The sequence below is a fragment of the Cetorhinus maximus genome, chromosome 3 (genome assembly GCF_964194155.1).
Source record: "Cetorhinus maximus chromosome 3, sCetMax3.hap1.1, whole genome shotgun sequence".
NCBI lineage: Eukaryota > Metazoa > Chordata > Chondrichthyes > Lamniformes > Cetorhinidae > Cetorhinus > Cetorhinus maximus.
The window spans coordinates 123,106,634-123,121,346 of NC_135881.1; the positions used below are offsets into that span (position 1 = coordinate 123,106,634).

Sequence of the window (14,713 nt, forward strand, 5' to 3'; positions counted from 1 at the left end):
TGATTTGGCATCAATCTGTCTACTCTGCATACTTAGAAATATAGAAAGTTTATGGCACAGAAGGAGGCCATTTGGCCGGTTTGCCTTTGCCAGTCAAAAGAAAGCAATACAGCCTGATTGAGATTATTTTGGTGGATGCTCCCTCCATGTGCATGCCTCAGGGATCCCATCAAAGGAAAAACAGCACTCATAGCATTGAAAGACCGATGCTAAGGAGTTGAATTTCTTAGCCTTTGACCACCTGTTGAATGTTAGATTTTGAAAGCTGCAGGTGCTAATTAGAGTTTACAGTTTGTGACCTCTTTCCCCCACTGAAGTCCCTTTCCAAATACAGCATCTATCCACATTAGCTGGGGTGGAAAAGAAGTTATTTGGTCCCCCTGCATCACCTGACAACTCATCATGACCGATGTCACAATCACCAGACATCTGTTGCTCTGTTAATAAAATTCACCATTATATTGATAAATTGTGTAAAATATTGCACTATATCAGGAAAGACAACTAGTACATTTAGGCACTTAGGTTATTATTTTAAAAAGTCTTATGTTTAATTAGTTGCACAGGAACAATGAGTTTATTGTTGGCACAATGCAAACTATTTGAATTGACAAATTTCCATTTCACATTTCCATTGCAACTGTAAAATCTCAAAGCAAAGTTTACAATATGCTTCTTGCACTTGAAAATTACAACACTTTCAAGTAAAGTGTACCCAGGAATTAGAACACTCCAGTAATTACATCCGTTATCTTAACAAAAACTTAAAACTTTTTGGGTACAGTTAGGTTCTTCACCGTATGCAGGTTTATACTGTGAAGCTTCACATTTTAAAGATGTGCTTACTTAGCATTTAAACAAAGAAAACTGACAAATGTGCATTTAAGCAAATTTCATCCAGCCATTTTTAGACAAGTAGTTTCTCTTTTGATTTGTTTCTTCCCAATGAAAAGTTTTATTTGCAATGAATCATATAAATTAAAAAATACCAGTCTCAAATACAGTTTTTTTTATAGGATAGCAAGATAGTCCATAACTTTTCTGCTGGAAATTCTATTGCTGTAGATCAGTAGTGAACACAGGCACTGAACCTGCCAACTGCAATGGTCTGTTCTTCCCAATTTTTCCACAAATGGCGTTTCCAGTCAAAATGGAAATACAGATCTTCTGCTGTACTGTTTTCATCCCCACAGCAAACTACAAATCGAAAATAGGATAATTAATTCATCAGAATTCTGATTGTTTCATTCACAATTTCTTTATCTAAATGAACTCATGTATAAATAAAAATAAAGGCTGCCCTGATTAAAGGAGAACTATGACCAAGTAGGCCACAGCCTCCACTTATTACCTTGTGTAATATAACACAGCCTTAAAGGATTAGGACATATGTAGTCAGGGGCAAATAGCTGAATGGGCAGCAAATTGGCTTAAAAAATATGGAAAGTAGAAAGTAGGTGCAAAGGGTGCTTTTTCAGGTTGGAAGGAGGTGTAATGCCATATGCCATAGCCATATGCCATAAGACTAACTGCAAAGACCACTGTTATTTATAATTAGCATCAATGGTTTGGACTCAAGAACAAGTAAAGCAATATGAAATGGCAGAATAGCTAATACGGAGGAAGAATTAAACATAAAAGAACATTAGAAAATTTGCAGACTTGGCAGTTGTGGGGAAAATGAACTTTAACAGATTAGTGTGAGGTGAGGCACTTTGGCAGGAAAAAATAGAAACATAATTTGTACCTTAGAAAATAAGAAATTTAAACTGGGCAGAAGAGCAAAAGGAATCTAAAGATATAGCCGAGCAAAGCATTAAAAGCATCATTGCAGTTCAGCAAAGCAATTAAAAATGCTAACAAAACACTTGGATTTATTACTACGGCTATAGAATTTGAAAGCATTGAAATTACATTAAACTTGTGTAGGACTATGGTCAGGTAACCCTTATGAGTACTGTGCATATTTCTGGTCTCCATACTATAAAAAAGGACACTGAAGCACTGGAGAAATTACAAAAAAAGATATACAAGGACGGTACCAGAACTGAGAGATTGCAGCTATCGGGAAAGGTTGAACAGTTGGGGCTTTTTCTTTAGAAAAATGAAGGCTTAGAAAATGACCTGAGAAGAGGTTGTTAAAATTATAATTGGGTTGAAGAGAGTAGATATGAAAACAATATTTCCACCTGTGGAAGAATCAAAAACTTGGCACCATAAATACAAGGTAGTTATTAATAAATTCAATAGGGAAATAAGGAGAAATGTCTTTACTCAGATTGATTTGAATGTGGAACCCTTTACCACAGAAAGTGGTTGGGGCAAAAGGAAACTAGACGAGTGCATGAGAGAAAAGGGAAGAATGATATAATGAAAAGAAAAATGAGGAGGATGGAATGGTAGGAGACTTGTATGGAGCGAAAACACCAGGACAGGCTTCTTGGGCCAAATGGCCGTTTATGTGCTGTACATTCTATACAATTTTAAGTAAATGTCTCTAATAGGTATTAAAATGTGATTTAAAAACAAAGGAAAACGTAACCTAAAAAATAAGCATTAAATAAGGTTTCCTTTAATTATTTTAAATCCATTTACAACCAGTAAGAAACAATAGTTGCTCATTTATATCCAAAGAGATTTCCACTTGATGGGGTAGAGAGAAAGAAACTACTTCCTCTGGTGGGAGAGTTCAGAACAGGGGGGCATAGGCCATTCAGGGGTGATGTTAGGGTCAACTGAGTATATTCAAAAAAGAAATTGATAATTTTTTGGATATTAGGGGCATCAAGGGGTATGGAGAGAAAGCGGGAATATGACATTGAGATAGAGGATCAGCCATGATCATATTGAATGGCGGAGCAGGCTCAAAGGGCCAAATGGCCTACACCTGCTCCTAGTTTCTATGTTTCTAAACTTCAAGTGAGACTGAAATCCATCCAAGGAGACTGTCCCTTTGTTTTTGTTTAATAGGGATGCATTTAGCTTCTGGTGTATCTATGGCTCCAATGATCTCCTGTGGGAAATTACAAGGATGAAGTTGTATTGTGCCACCGTGAAAAAAACAGGGCATTTGTGCTGTAATGCATTGTGCCACTTGATCGATTGTGATTTTTTAAAAACACCTATCACAGCAACTAATTTCTATTTTCCACTCACTTCATAGCAAACCTAAAGTAATTTCAGCTTCCCAACAATTAAAAAGAATCAAAGGAATTGAATAAGTCAAATTGCCTTTTTTTTCTATCTGGGCTTGTAGAATCTTTCATTTTTTTCCTGAAAATTCATCCACCTCATAATTAAGCTCATTAGGTTATAGTCACTGGATAAATTAAACTGCACGTTCATTATACTGAATTAACAAATATTCTGAGGTTATTTTTAACCAGTATTTGGTGAATGATGTTCCACAATTTCATCAATTTTTCTATGAAAGTTTCAAATCAGTGACTGTGAATATAGTGCTTTCCTATATAACATGGCTAAAACATTTAAATTCTTCTGGATGATTGGCCTGTGACTATTTTTGAGAGGTTAACTGATCCTTAAAGGTTTGCACTTGAGAAGATTTTGGATAATAGGAAAAGTTTAATTGCCCATAGTCAAATAAGTTATTTCATTTGCAGTAATCGTGTAAAGGTAAACCATTACTTTTTAGATATCTGTCAAAATCTGCATAATATTAATATCATTAATACAAGTAAGTAACATAATAAATAAAAACAAAGTGCTAGAAAAACTCAGCAGGTCTGGCAGCAACTGTGGAGAGAGAAACAGAGTTAACATTTCAAGTCCAATATGACTTCTTCATAATTGAGAAGAGGTAGAAAATTATGGGTTTCATGCTGTTGAAAAGGAGGAGTGGTGTGGGGAAGTGAAGGTAGAACAAAAAGGTCAGGGATAGGTTGCAGGGCAGGAGAGATTAAATAACAAATGTTTTCATGTTTTTGCTTTCACAGAGAGCTAAACTTTATTCTGCCATTGACGCTTACTTTGGACCAATACTTTGTTTCTTTGCTACAACCATTACCAATCCCTTTGCCTTTTGTTCCATGACATCTTTGTTTTTTAATCTTTCCCATCCTCCAACCTACTCCTGACCTTCCTTTTTGTTCTACCTGAGAATCCCTTCTTTCTCAACAGCATAAAACCCATCACATTTCTACCTCTCTTCAGTTCCAAAGAAGTCATGTTTGACTAGAACCATTAACTCTTTTCCTTTCTCAATGGGTGCTGCCAGGCATGCTGCGTTTTGCTGGTACTTTGTTTTATTTCAGATTTCTAGCATCACTTTGCTTTTATTTAAGTAACATAATATTTGGCACTTCTCAATTAAGAAGACACGGGTGCTCAAAATATACACCATAATCTACAAATTTGGCAACTGTTGGCAGCTCCAGGGAATTTTTTGCTTAAAATATTTCAGCTCATATTCTTCAGTAAAAATCCCCTACTAGGAGTTGATTTATTACAGTAACACCAAGTGTGTTATAAAAATAGACACTTAAAATGATAAAAATGAAGTGCTGTCTCCTTTTACTATTTCCCTACTTTGCCCCTATTTCACAAACTTTTTTATACTGTCATATCAGCCATGCATTATCACTTTTGAGATTCATTTAATACTTTCTTATTTCATGTTAGTTTAAAAACTTGCCTCTATTTATTAAATCTCCATTCTTAGGGGGTTTTTTTATTCGTTCATGGGACTTAGGCATCACTGGCTAGGCCAGCATTTATTGCCCATCCCTAATTGCCTTTGTTCAGAGGGCAGTTAAGAGTCAACCACATTGCTGTAGGTCTGGAGTCACATGTAGGCCAGACCAGGTAAGGATGGCAGATTTCCTTCCCTAAAGGGTATTAGTGAACCAGATGGGTTTTTACAACAATCGGCAATTGTCTCATGGTCATCATCCAGAATTCAATTTTGAATTCAAATTTCACCATCTGCCGTGGTGGGATTCAAACCCTGGTCCCCAGATCATTACCCGGATCTCTGGATTACTAGTCCAGCGACAATACAAGCCTCCCCATAGGGTGGTCAAATTTGATACAAAATGGTCTTTAATTGGCTGAATACAAGCTTAAGGCCAAATTTTCCACCAATTAAGTTGCAGGACACAGAAAATCGACTTGGTTACATCATTGGAGTGATTAATTTTCACTGTCTCCTGCCAAGGCAAAATGGTCGCCTGTATATACACACTGGTCCATGCAGACATCACTTTGCTGCACCTAGCCAGCCAGAAAGTTTTTGTTAAAAGAATGGCAAGCCCAAAGTGAAAGCAGCAAAGGCTAAGAAAGCAGCCTAAGAAAGGAAAGAAGTGAAACAGTCCAAGCAAATTGCAAACATCTGAATCCAAAGGCTCTCAGGGCTACCCACGTCTCTTAGGAAAGAGTTGATCCCTGTCCCGGCACTGGCAGCAGATTTCACATAGAGTGAATTTGAGATTCATGATAAAGATACTGCTTGGTTTCCTTGCTCAAACCATACAGCATAAAGACTGGATGTGTGTTAGATCATGATGTAGATAAAATTGATAGCAGAAGTAGGAATCCCATTCATTTTGTTGGAGGCCACTATCATGATAAGTCATAAATATTCTACTTCAGCTGTCAGAGTGATGGCTGTAAAACTATGGAGCGCTCAAAACACTAAAGCTGCGCATGTGCAGCATTGGCAGCAAACACGTCCATTAATTTTATGACAAATATTTTTACAGGTTCAACTACTCAACAAGATAACTTGTCAGCTGCTTAGTGGGCAGGCATTGACAGAACAAGTTATTTTAACAGCAATGAGCATAAGGCTAATATAGATAATCTTAAACATCATATTTTACTTTTTACACAGATCACTGGAATGTCTACATAATAGTAATTAAGAGTCATGTATCATAATGGTTCAATTTGTGTTATGTGGTATAAGAATGAACTATGATCTACAAAGAATGAATTCATTTCATCAGCACATTTCAAAAGTGGATCACAAACAATTTTACACAAAGTGCTGTCCTACAACAACAAATTGATGGCTAGAGACAACATGGGTTGGCCAGAACACAGCATAATTGGTATGAAAACTGTACAATGAAATCTGTAAATTACGGACACTTCAGAGACTGGCATCAAGCTGTATTTTGTGTTTTGCAAATGTCTTATTTTCAAAATGGTCATGGTAAAATCTCCTGTAAAATTTTTCCCAACAATCTTGAGGAACTAATTAAGATCACAATCAGCATTTAATCGGCTGCAACATACTATGATTCTTTCTCCTACTCCAGTTTTCAGCTTTGTTCACTTAGCTGTTCGACAGGCTAAATTTCCATTTCATTTCATTCCAAACTGCTCTCAATTGGAGCACAGGTAACTTCGGGTAACAGCATTTCTCAGTTCTTTTTACCAGCATTAGGGCAGACACAGGAAATTTAAGGAACAAAACTGAATGAACTGCACGCACAAATTCAGGGTGGAGGGTGTGTCATGGTAGCCACTACTGAGACATGGCCGCAAGATGAGCAACACAAATATTTCAGGTTATAACATCTACAGGAAAGATAAGGAAAATGGTAGCAAGGGAGGAGGAGTAGGGTTATTGATTATGGATGAAACTACTTCAATGGTAAGAGGGGATATAATGAGAGCTAAGCTGGCAGCTTTATGGGTAGAATTAAGAAAGAGAAAATTATTTAAAACTGTAGCAGGAGTTTTGTACATACTCCATCGAAACAGTTGTGAAGTGTTAATTTGAATAAATGCTGAGGTTAAGCATTAGCAAAGGCAGAGTGGTTTAGATGGAGACTTTAACTCATACAGATTGGCATATACTGACTACCAGATATTAGAAACATAGTGAATTCCTTGAGTGTACTGGGTTCAGTTTCTGCAACAATATGTCCTGGAATTTACAAGGGTCCATGTCATATTAGATTTATTTATAAACCAGATTTAGTTAACAACTTAACAGTATGTGAACATTAATCTAATAGCAATCATATTATGATTGAATTCAGCATAGTGTTTAAAACAAAAACTTAAAACAGATACTAAAATTCAAGATTTAGATAAGGCTGACTTCAATGTGATGACATAGAGGCTGCCCACAGTAAACTGTGCAAATCTGTTAATGGGTAAAACAACAGAAGATCAGCGTGATGTATTCAAAAAAGAATGTAATATGATACAGAACCAGTTTATACACTGAAGTAGCAAGAGCTCTACTTGCCAAAAGAAAAGCCATACTAAAAACTAAACAGGAAGGGACAATATGAAACTAAAAGAAAAAACATACAAAAATGCAAAAACAAGCACAGAAAGATACAAAGAACAAGAAAGAATGGCAAAACAGACAGTAAAGAGTTACAAAATGCGAATGTGAGAAGAAAGTTGCAAGGGATAGCAAAATATTTACAATTATATGAAGAAAGGAAGGGTGGTCAGAAACAATATGGGTCCCTTGACAACTGATAACAGTGATATTGTCAATGAAAATTTTAAATGTGATAACTCGTTTCACGTCAGTAATTACAGGAAGAGGTTAGCATGCCAGGAATCCAAAGGAAACTAATACTGAATCAGGAATAGGGACTCACCAAAATTAACTTAAGCAAAAAAACAGTAATGAAGAAAATAATGACCCAGGAACAGATGATTTCCATCCCAGGGTTAGCTAGGGCATCTGCAAAATTCTATTGATTTTGGAACCATTCCTTTAGGTTGGAAAATTGCGCATGCCATTTAAGAAAGGTGACAGAGGAAAATTAGGGAATTATAGGCCAGCTAGCCTAACATCTGTTGTTGGGAAATTACTAGTCTGTAATTAAAGATAGAATGACTGAACATCTTGAAAATTTTCAGCTGATCAGAGAGATCAGTATGGATTTGTAAAGGGTGTATCATGCCTGACGAAGCTAACTCAGTTTTTTTGAAAAAGTGACTAAAGTATTGGACAGGGAATGTCCACAGATGTTACTTATATGGACTACCAGAAGACATTTTTTAAAATCCGTCAGAAGGGACAGTTAGCTAAAATTAAAGCTCATTGAATTGAAGGCTATTTGGTTTATTCATGGGGCATGGCCGTCACTGGAAAGGCCAGCATTTGTTGCCCATCCCTAATTGCCCTTGAACTGAGTGGCTTGCTAGGCCATTTCAGAGGGCAGTTAAGAGTCAACCACATTGCTGTGGTTCCGGAGTCACATCTAGGCCAGGTCAGGTAAGGATGGCAGATTTCTTTCCCTGAAGGACATTGCTGAACTAGATGGGCTTTTACGAAATTGATGATAGTTTCATGATCGCTGAGACTAGCTTTATGTTCCAGATTTATTAACTGAATTTAAATACCACCAGCTGCCATAGTGGGTTTGAACCCATGCTCCAGTAGTATCCTGGGCTAATTATTAATCCAGTGGCATTACCACGACGCCACCATCTCCCTCATATGAATTGGTTATTGAACCGGTTAAGAAATTGGCTGAGCAAAAGGAGATAGAGTAGGGTTAATGGGTAGGTACTCTAATTGTGGTGTCCCGCAATGACCTGTGTTGGGGCTCAACTATTCACCATGTCATACTGCAACAAGGAGGAATGATATCTTAGAAGGTTCCTCAAATGAGGCCATTTGGGTAGAACTTAAAAACAAAAAGGGGGCAATCACATTGCTGGGAGTGTACTATGGGCCCCCAAACAGTCAGGGAGAGATAGAAGGGCAGATATGTAGGCAAATCTCAGAGAAATGTAAAAATAATAGGGTAATAATAGTAGGGGATTTCAACTTCCCCAATATTAACTGGGAAAGACAAAGTGTGAAAGGCTTAGAGGGGCCAGAATTCTTAAAACGTATCCAGGAGAGCTTTTAAACTAGCACGTAGAAAGTCCTACAAGAGAGGGGGCGGTGCTGGACCTCGTTTTAGGGAACGAAGCCAGGCAAGTGGTAGAAGTGTTAATGGGGGAGCACTTCGGTGATACTGGCCATAACTCAGTAAGATTTAGGGTAATTATGGAAAAAGGCAAAGGTGAACCAGAAATAAAGGTCCTGAATTGGGGGAAGGCCGATTTTAATATGATAAGACAGGATCTGGCCAAAGTGGACTGGGAGCAGCTACTTGTAGGAAAATCTACATCAGAGCAGTGGGAGCCATTCAAAAAGGAAATAGTGAGAATGCAAGGCCAACATGTTCCCGTAAAGGTGAAGGGTGGGACCAACAAGTCCAGAGAACCCTGGATGTCGAGGAACATACAGGGTTGGATAAGGAATAAAATGGAAGCTTATGGTAGGTACTGAGGGCTCAAAACAGGGAAAGCCCTAGAGGAGAATAGCAAGTACAGAGAGTTGCTTAAAAAAGTTAGGAGAGTGAAGAAGGGGCATGAAAAAACACTGGCAGGTAAAATAAAGGAAAATCCAAAGGTGTTTTACAAGTATATTAGGGGCAAGAGGAAAACCAGGGAAAGAGTAGGGCCCATTAGGGACCAAATTGGCAATCTGTGAGAGGAGCCTGAAGACGTCAGGTTTAAAATGAGTGCTTTGCATCTGTATTCACAATACAGAAGGGCAATGTTGGTATAGAAATCAGAGAGGGGGACTGTGATAAACTTGAACAAAAGCATTGAGAGGGAGGGTATTAGCGGTTTCAGCGGGCTTAAAAGTGGATAAATCCCCAGGCCAGATGAGATGTATCCCAGGCTGCTGTGGGAGGCAGGGGAGAAGATTGTAGGGGCTCTGACATTAATTTTCAAATCCTTTCTGGCCACAGGAGATGTGCCAGGGACTGGAGAACAGCGAATGTGGTGCCATTACTCAAGAAGAGTAGTAGGGATAAACCAGGGAACTATAGGCCAGTGAGTGTAACATCAGTGGTAGGGGAACTTTTGAAAAAAATTCTGAGGGACAGAACTAATCTCCACTTGGAGAGGCAAGGATTAATCAGGGATCGTCATCATGGCTTTGTCAGGGGGATATCAGGTCTACCAAATTTGACTGAATTTTTCGAGGAGGTGACTAGGTATGTAGATGAGGGTAGTGCAGTTGATGTAGTCTACATGGTAAATTGGAAAACTGGCTTAATGGCAGGAGGCAGAAGCCTGTGTCCAGTGGTGTACTGCAGGTGCTGGATCCCTTGATGTTTGTAGGTTACATTAATGATCTAAACATGAATGTTGGAGGTATGATCAGTAAGTTCGCAGATGACATGAAAATTGGTGGTGTGATAAATAGTGAGGAGGAAAGCCTTAGGCTACAGCACTATATAGATGGGCTGGTCAGATGGGCAGAACAGTGGCAAATGGAATTTAATCCTGAAAAGTGTGAGGTGATGCGTTTGGGGAGGACTAACAAGGCTTGGGAATACACATTGAATGGCAGGGCCCTAGGAAAAGGGACCTTGGTGTGCGTGTCCATAGATCCTTGAAGGCAGCAGGACAGTTAGGTAAGGTGGTTAAGAAGGCATATGGGATACTTGCCTTTATTAGTCAAGGCACTGAATACAAGAGCAGGGAGGTTATGATGGAGCTGTATAAAGCGTTAGTTAGGCCACATCTGGAGTACTGTGGGCAGTTCTGGTCGCCACACTATAGGAAGGATGTGATTGCATTGGAGAGGGTGCAGAGGAGATTCACCAGGGTGCTGCCTGGTCTGGAACGTTTCAGCTATGAAGAGAGAGACTAGACAGGCTGGGGTTGTTTTCTTTGGAGCAAAGAAGGCTGAGGGGGGTACCTGATTGAGGTGTACAAAATTATGAGGGGCATAGATAGGGTGGATAGAAAGAAACTTTGCCCCTTAGTGGGGGGGGTCAATAACCAGGGGGCATAGCTTTAACGTAAGGCGCAGGAGTTTTAGAGGGGATTTGAGGAAAATATTTTTCATCCAGAGGGTGGAGGGTATCTGGTATTCACTGCCTGAAAGGGTGGTAGAGGTGGGAACCCTCACAACATTTAAGAAGTACTTACATGAACGCTTGAAATGCCATAGCATACAAGGCTACAGGCGAAGTGCTGGAAAATGGGATTAGAGTAGATAGGGACTTGATGACTGGTGCAGACATGATGGGCTGAAGGGCCTCCTTCCATGCTGTAAAACTCTATGACATCCATTAAGGACTTAGATGATGGGATAGACAGCCACATCTCCAAATTTGCTGATGTCACAAAGATAGGTGGATTGTAAGCAGTACACTGTATATATTCGAATAATAGTCAATCTTGTGTACAAGTCAGCCGCCAACTTTTGGCCAAAAAATCCTTAATTTTTCACATTTCAAGTGTATATGTCGGCCCCAGTTTTTGAGGGATAGAGAACAGCATGTTTTTTCTTGTTTTTGTTGTACAATGCTACACCAAAATACTGTAAGAACACAAGATATTACCAGTAATTATAAATTTCCTGATGTTACAGTCATACTACCAATGCTATTAGATTACCTACGCTTTAACACAATATCCTCTGGTACCACACTCCATGTTATGTCTTATGAAGCTATTTGAGATGAGAAATACAATCAGTTATGAATCCATTCAGAGGCGGGACATCAGCAAAACAACAAACGCTACTAACTGTGTTGCCAGATCCGAAACTGCGTTTCCACCAATCCCACCCTCTAAACCAGCCAATTGGTAATTTTAATTTCCTGATATTATGGTCATATCTACTAATTCTCTACTACAAGAGACGATGGGAGAGGATGGCACTACAATTAACGTAAATTAAGGTGTGAGATAAATCTTTATTTGTAGATTTAAAATGGAATATGGCAACTGAGTGCAGTATTGCCTTCAAGAAGAAATTTAGGCTATGGCTACCACTGCCTAGCCTACTGAAAAAGCATGGTGCAGCTTACAGGTAATTGGTAAATATTTTTCATGTTTTAAAATAACTGTTGACCCTCCAACATACAAGGATTTCAACCCCTCAAAGATATTACTCCTGCATAATTTGACCTCCTATGTTATTATGGTTATTAAGCTGTAGATCAGCCATAATATCACTGAATGGCAGAACACGTTCGAGGGGATAAATGGCCTACTCTTGCTGTTTGAGGAGTCTTTCAAGTGAAGCTAAGAAGCATTTAAAGCTTTTGTTTAATTAATCTCCTTCACGAAAGGTCTTTTACTTAATTCATGGGATGAAAACTTCACTGGCAAGACCAGGCTTATCCCTAACTGCCTTTGCCATCACCTTAACCGCTGCAGTACATGTAGTGTAGGTACACTCATGGCACTGTTAGGGAGGGAGTTCCAGAATTTTGACCCAGCAGCGGCCGGCAATATAGCTGCAAATCTGGATGGTGTGAGACATGGAGGGGAATTTGCAAGTGATGGTATTTCAATGCACCTGCTGTCCTTCTCCTTTTAAATGGTAGAGATCGGGAGTTTGAAAGGTGCCATCGAAGGAGGCTTGGCGACTTGCTGCAGTGCATCTTGTAAATAGTACAAACTGTGTGGCAGTGATAGAATGAGTGAATATTTAAGATGGTGGATGCGGTGCCAATCAAATAGACTGCTTTATCCTGGATGATGCCAAGCTTCTTGAGTGTAGTAGGAGCTATTCTCATCTGGGAAAGTGGACAGCATTCCATCATACTCCTGACCTATACTTTGTAGATGGTTGCCAGACTTTGGAGAGTCAGGAGATGAGTTGCTCGCCACAGAATTCCAGCTTCTGACCTGCTCTTGTAGCCACAGTATTTATACGGCTGGGTCAGTAAAGTTTTGGGTCGATGGTAACCCCAGGGTGTTGATGGTAGCAGATTCAGCAATGGTAATGCAGTTGAACGTCATGGGGAGATGGTTAGATTCTCTCTTGTTGGAGCTGGTCATTGCCTGGCACTTCAGTAGCACAACTCTTACTTCCCACTTATTAGTCCAAGCCTGAATGCTTCCCAGGTCTTGCTCCATGCAAACATGGACTGCTTCTGTGTCTGTGGAGTCGCGAATGGTACTGAACACTGCAATCATCAGCAAACATTCCCACTTCTGACCTCATAATGGAGGGAAGGTCATTGATGAACAGCTGAAAAGGGACAGGCCTAAGACACTCCTCCAAGCTCCTGCAACGATGTCCTGGGGCTGAGATGATTTGCCTCCCTACAACAACAACAACCATCTTCCTTTGTGCTAGGTATGTCTCCAACCAGTGGAAAGTTTTCCCCGACTCCCATTGACTTCAATTTTACTAGGGCCCCTAATGCCACACTCGGTCAAACATTGCTTGTTGTCAAGGAACGTTACTCTCACCTCATCTCTGGAATTTTGGGAGCAAGGGGTGGGCTTTTTCCATCTGTCTATATTTTGCTTAATGATAAAACTAACATTACTCACACTTAGGGCACTATTCAAGATATTAATTAGACAATCAGGACAATCAGTAGCTTCTGTAGCCACTTAGGAAGAAATATCATGTTTTTGCAAAATTCATGACATTAACAAACTTATAAGATGGATACTTAACTGGCAAATGGCTTTCAATACAGATGAGTAAAGTGGAGCATTTTTTGTAGAAAGAAGCCACATACTGCTTGGATAATGACAGTCTAAATAGGGTAGGCGAGCAAAAGGATTTTGGGGTAGAGATGCACATCACTAAAGGTTCAGATGGCCTTTAAAAAAAAAAATTGTCCAAACACTGGAGGCTATTTCTGGAGGGATAGCAATGAAAAGTAGAGAAGTTCTGTTTAATTTATATCAAACCTTGGTGAGACCAGACTGTCACAGTTTTGGTCTCTATATAATAAAAAAGACATACTGTATAGGCATTGAAGGAACAAAAGAGATTTACAAGGATTATACCAGATCTAAGATGATGTAAGTATCACGAACTACTCAACAGGCTAGGGCTCTTTTCTCTAGAAGGTGGGGGTGGGGGAGAGGTGTCACTTATTGGCAATCTAATGAAAAGGCCTGACAAAGTAGACAAGAGTTTTCACTTGTCAGGTAGGCTAAAGCTAATGGCCATAAATATAAGATAGTCATGAATAAATCCTACAGAGAATTCAGAAGAAACTTCTTTACCCAAAGACTGGGAAGAATGTGGAATGTGCTACAAGGAATAGCTGAGGCAGATAGCATAGATGCATTTAACAGGAATCTAGGTAAACATATGAGGGAGAAAGGGATAGAAGGGTATGCTGATTGGAATAGATGAAGAAAAGTGGGAGGAAACTTACTTGGAGCATAAATGTCAGCATCGAACAGCTGAGCCAAAGGGACTGTGTTGCAGGGTTGATGCATTAGCAGTTTGTAAACATACTGATACATTTGTTCACATTAATCAATGGCTGCAGAAACTGGCAATTGTGTCCAATATACAATGGACACTAATTCTTCCAGACTTGAGACTTCAGTAATTGAACCTAAACTTCTCATCTGCGCCCTCCCCCAAACACTGAAAAGGTGATATTGAGAAATTGCTGCAAGGGGAACTGCAGGTATAAAACTACATTTTATCACTCCAAAAAATTAAACCACAAAATAGGTCTCTTCATTGGAAATACAGGCATATTCCTATATACAAACTAGATACATCCCAATGTTCCAGTTCAATTATTTTTTTGTAGCACACAGCCTATTAGTTTAATTGCGAGAGCCCTTTAAATCTTTTTGTGTGACTGTATATGAGTAGTAGCTCAAAGGGGCCGACTTGTGCTCAGCCTGCACAGGAACTTCTGGGTTGCTACACAGCTTATAGGGGAACACTGGGTACATTATATTAAGTGACTATTGCAGT

The 14,713-nt window shown here is 39.3% G+C and overlaps 1 protein-coding gene across 1 annotated transcript in view; it reads right to left on the bottom strand.

The window, feature by feature from the left end:
* Positions 1-526: 526 nt before the first annotated feature.
* tomm7 (translocase of outer mitochondrial membrane 7 homolog (yeast)) overlaps positions 527-14,713 on the bottom strand; it is a 33,764-nt gene continuing 19,577 nt past the window's right edge. The window contains exon 3 of the mRNA XM_078538873.1: positions 527-1,197. Coding sequence (XP_078394999.1) covers positions 1,182-1,197 — 16 coding nt within the window. The 3' untranslated portion in view covers positions 527-1,181. The remainder of the gene's footprint in view (positions 1,198-14,713) is intronic.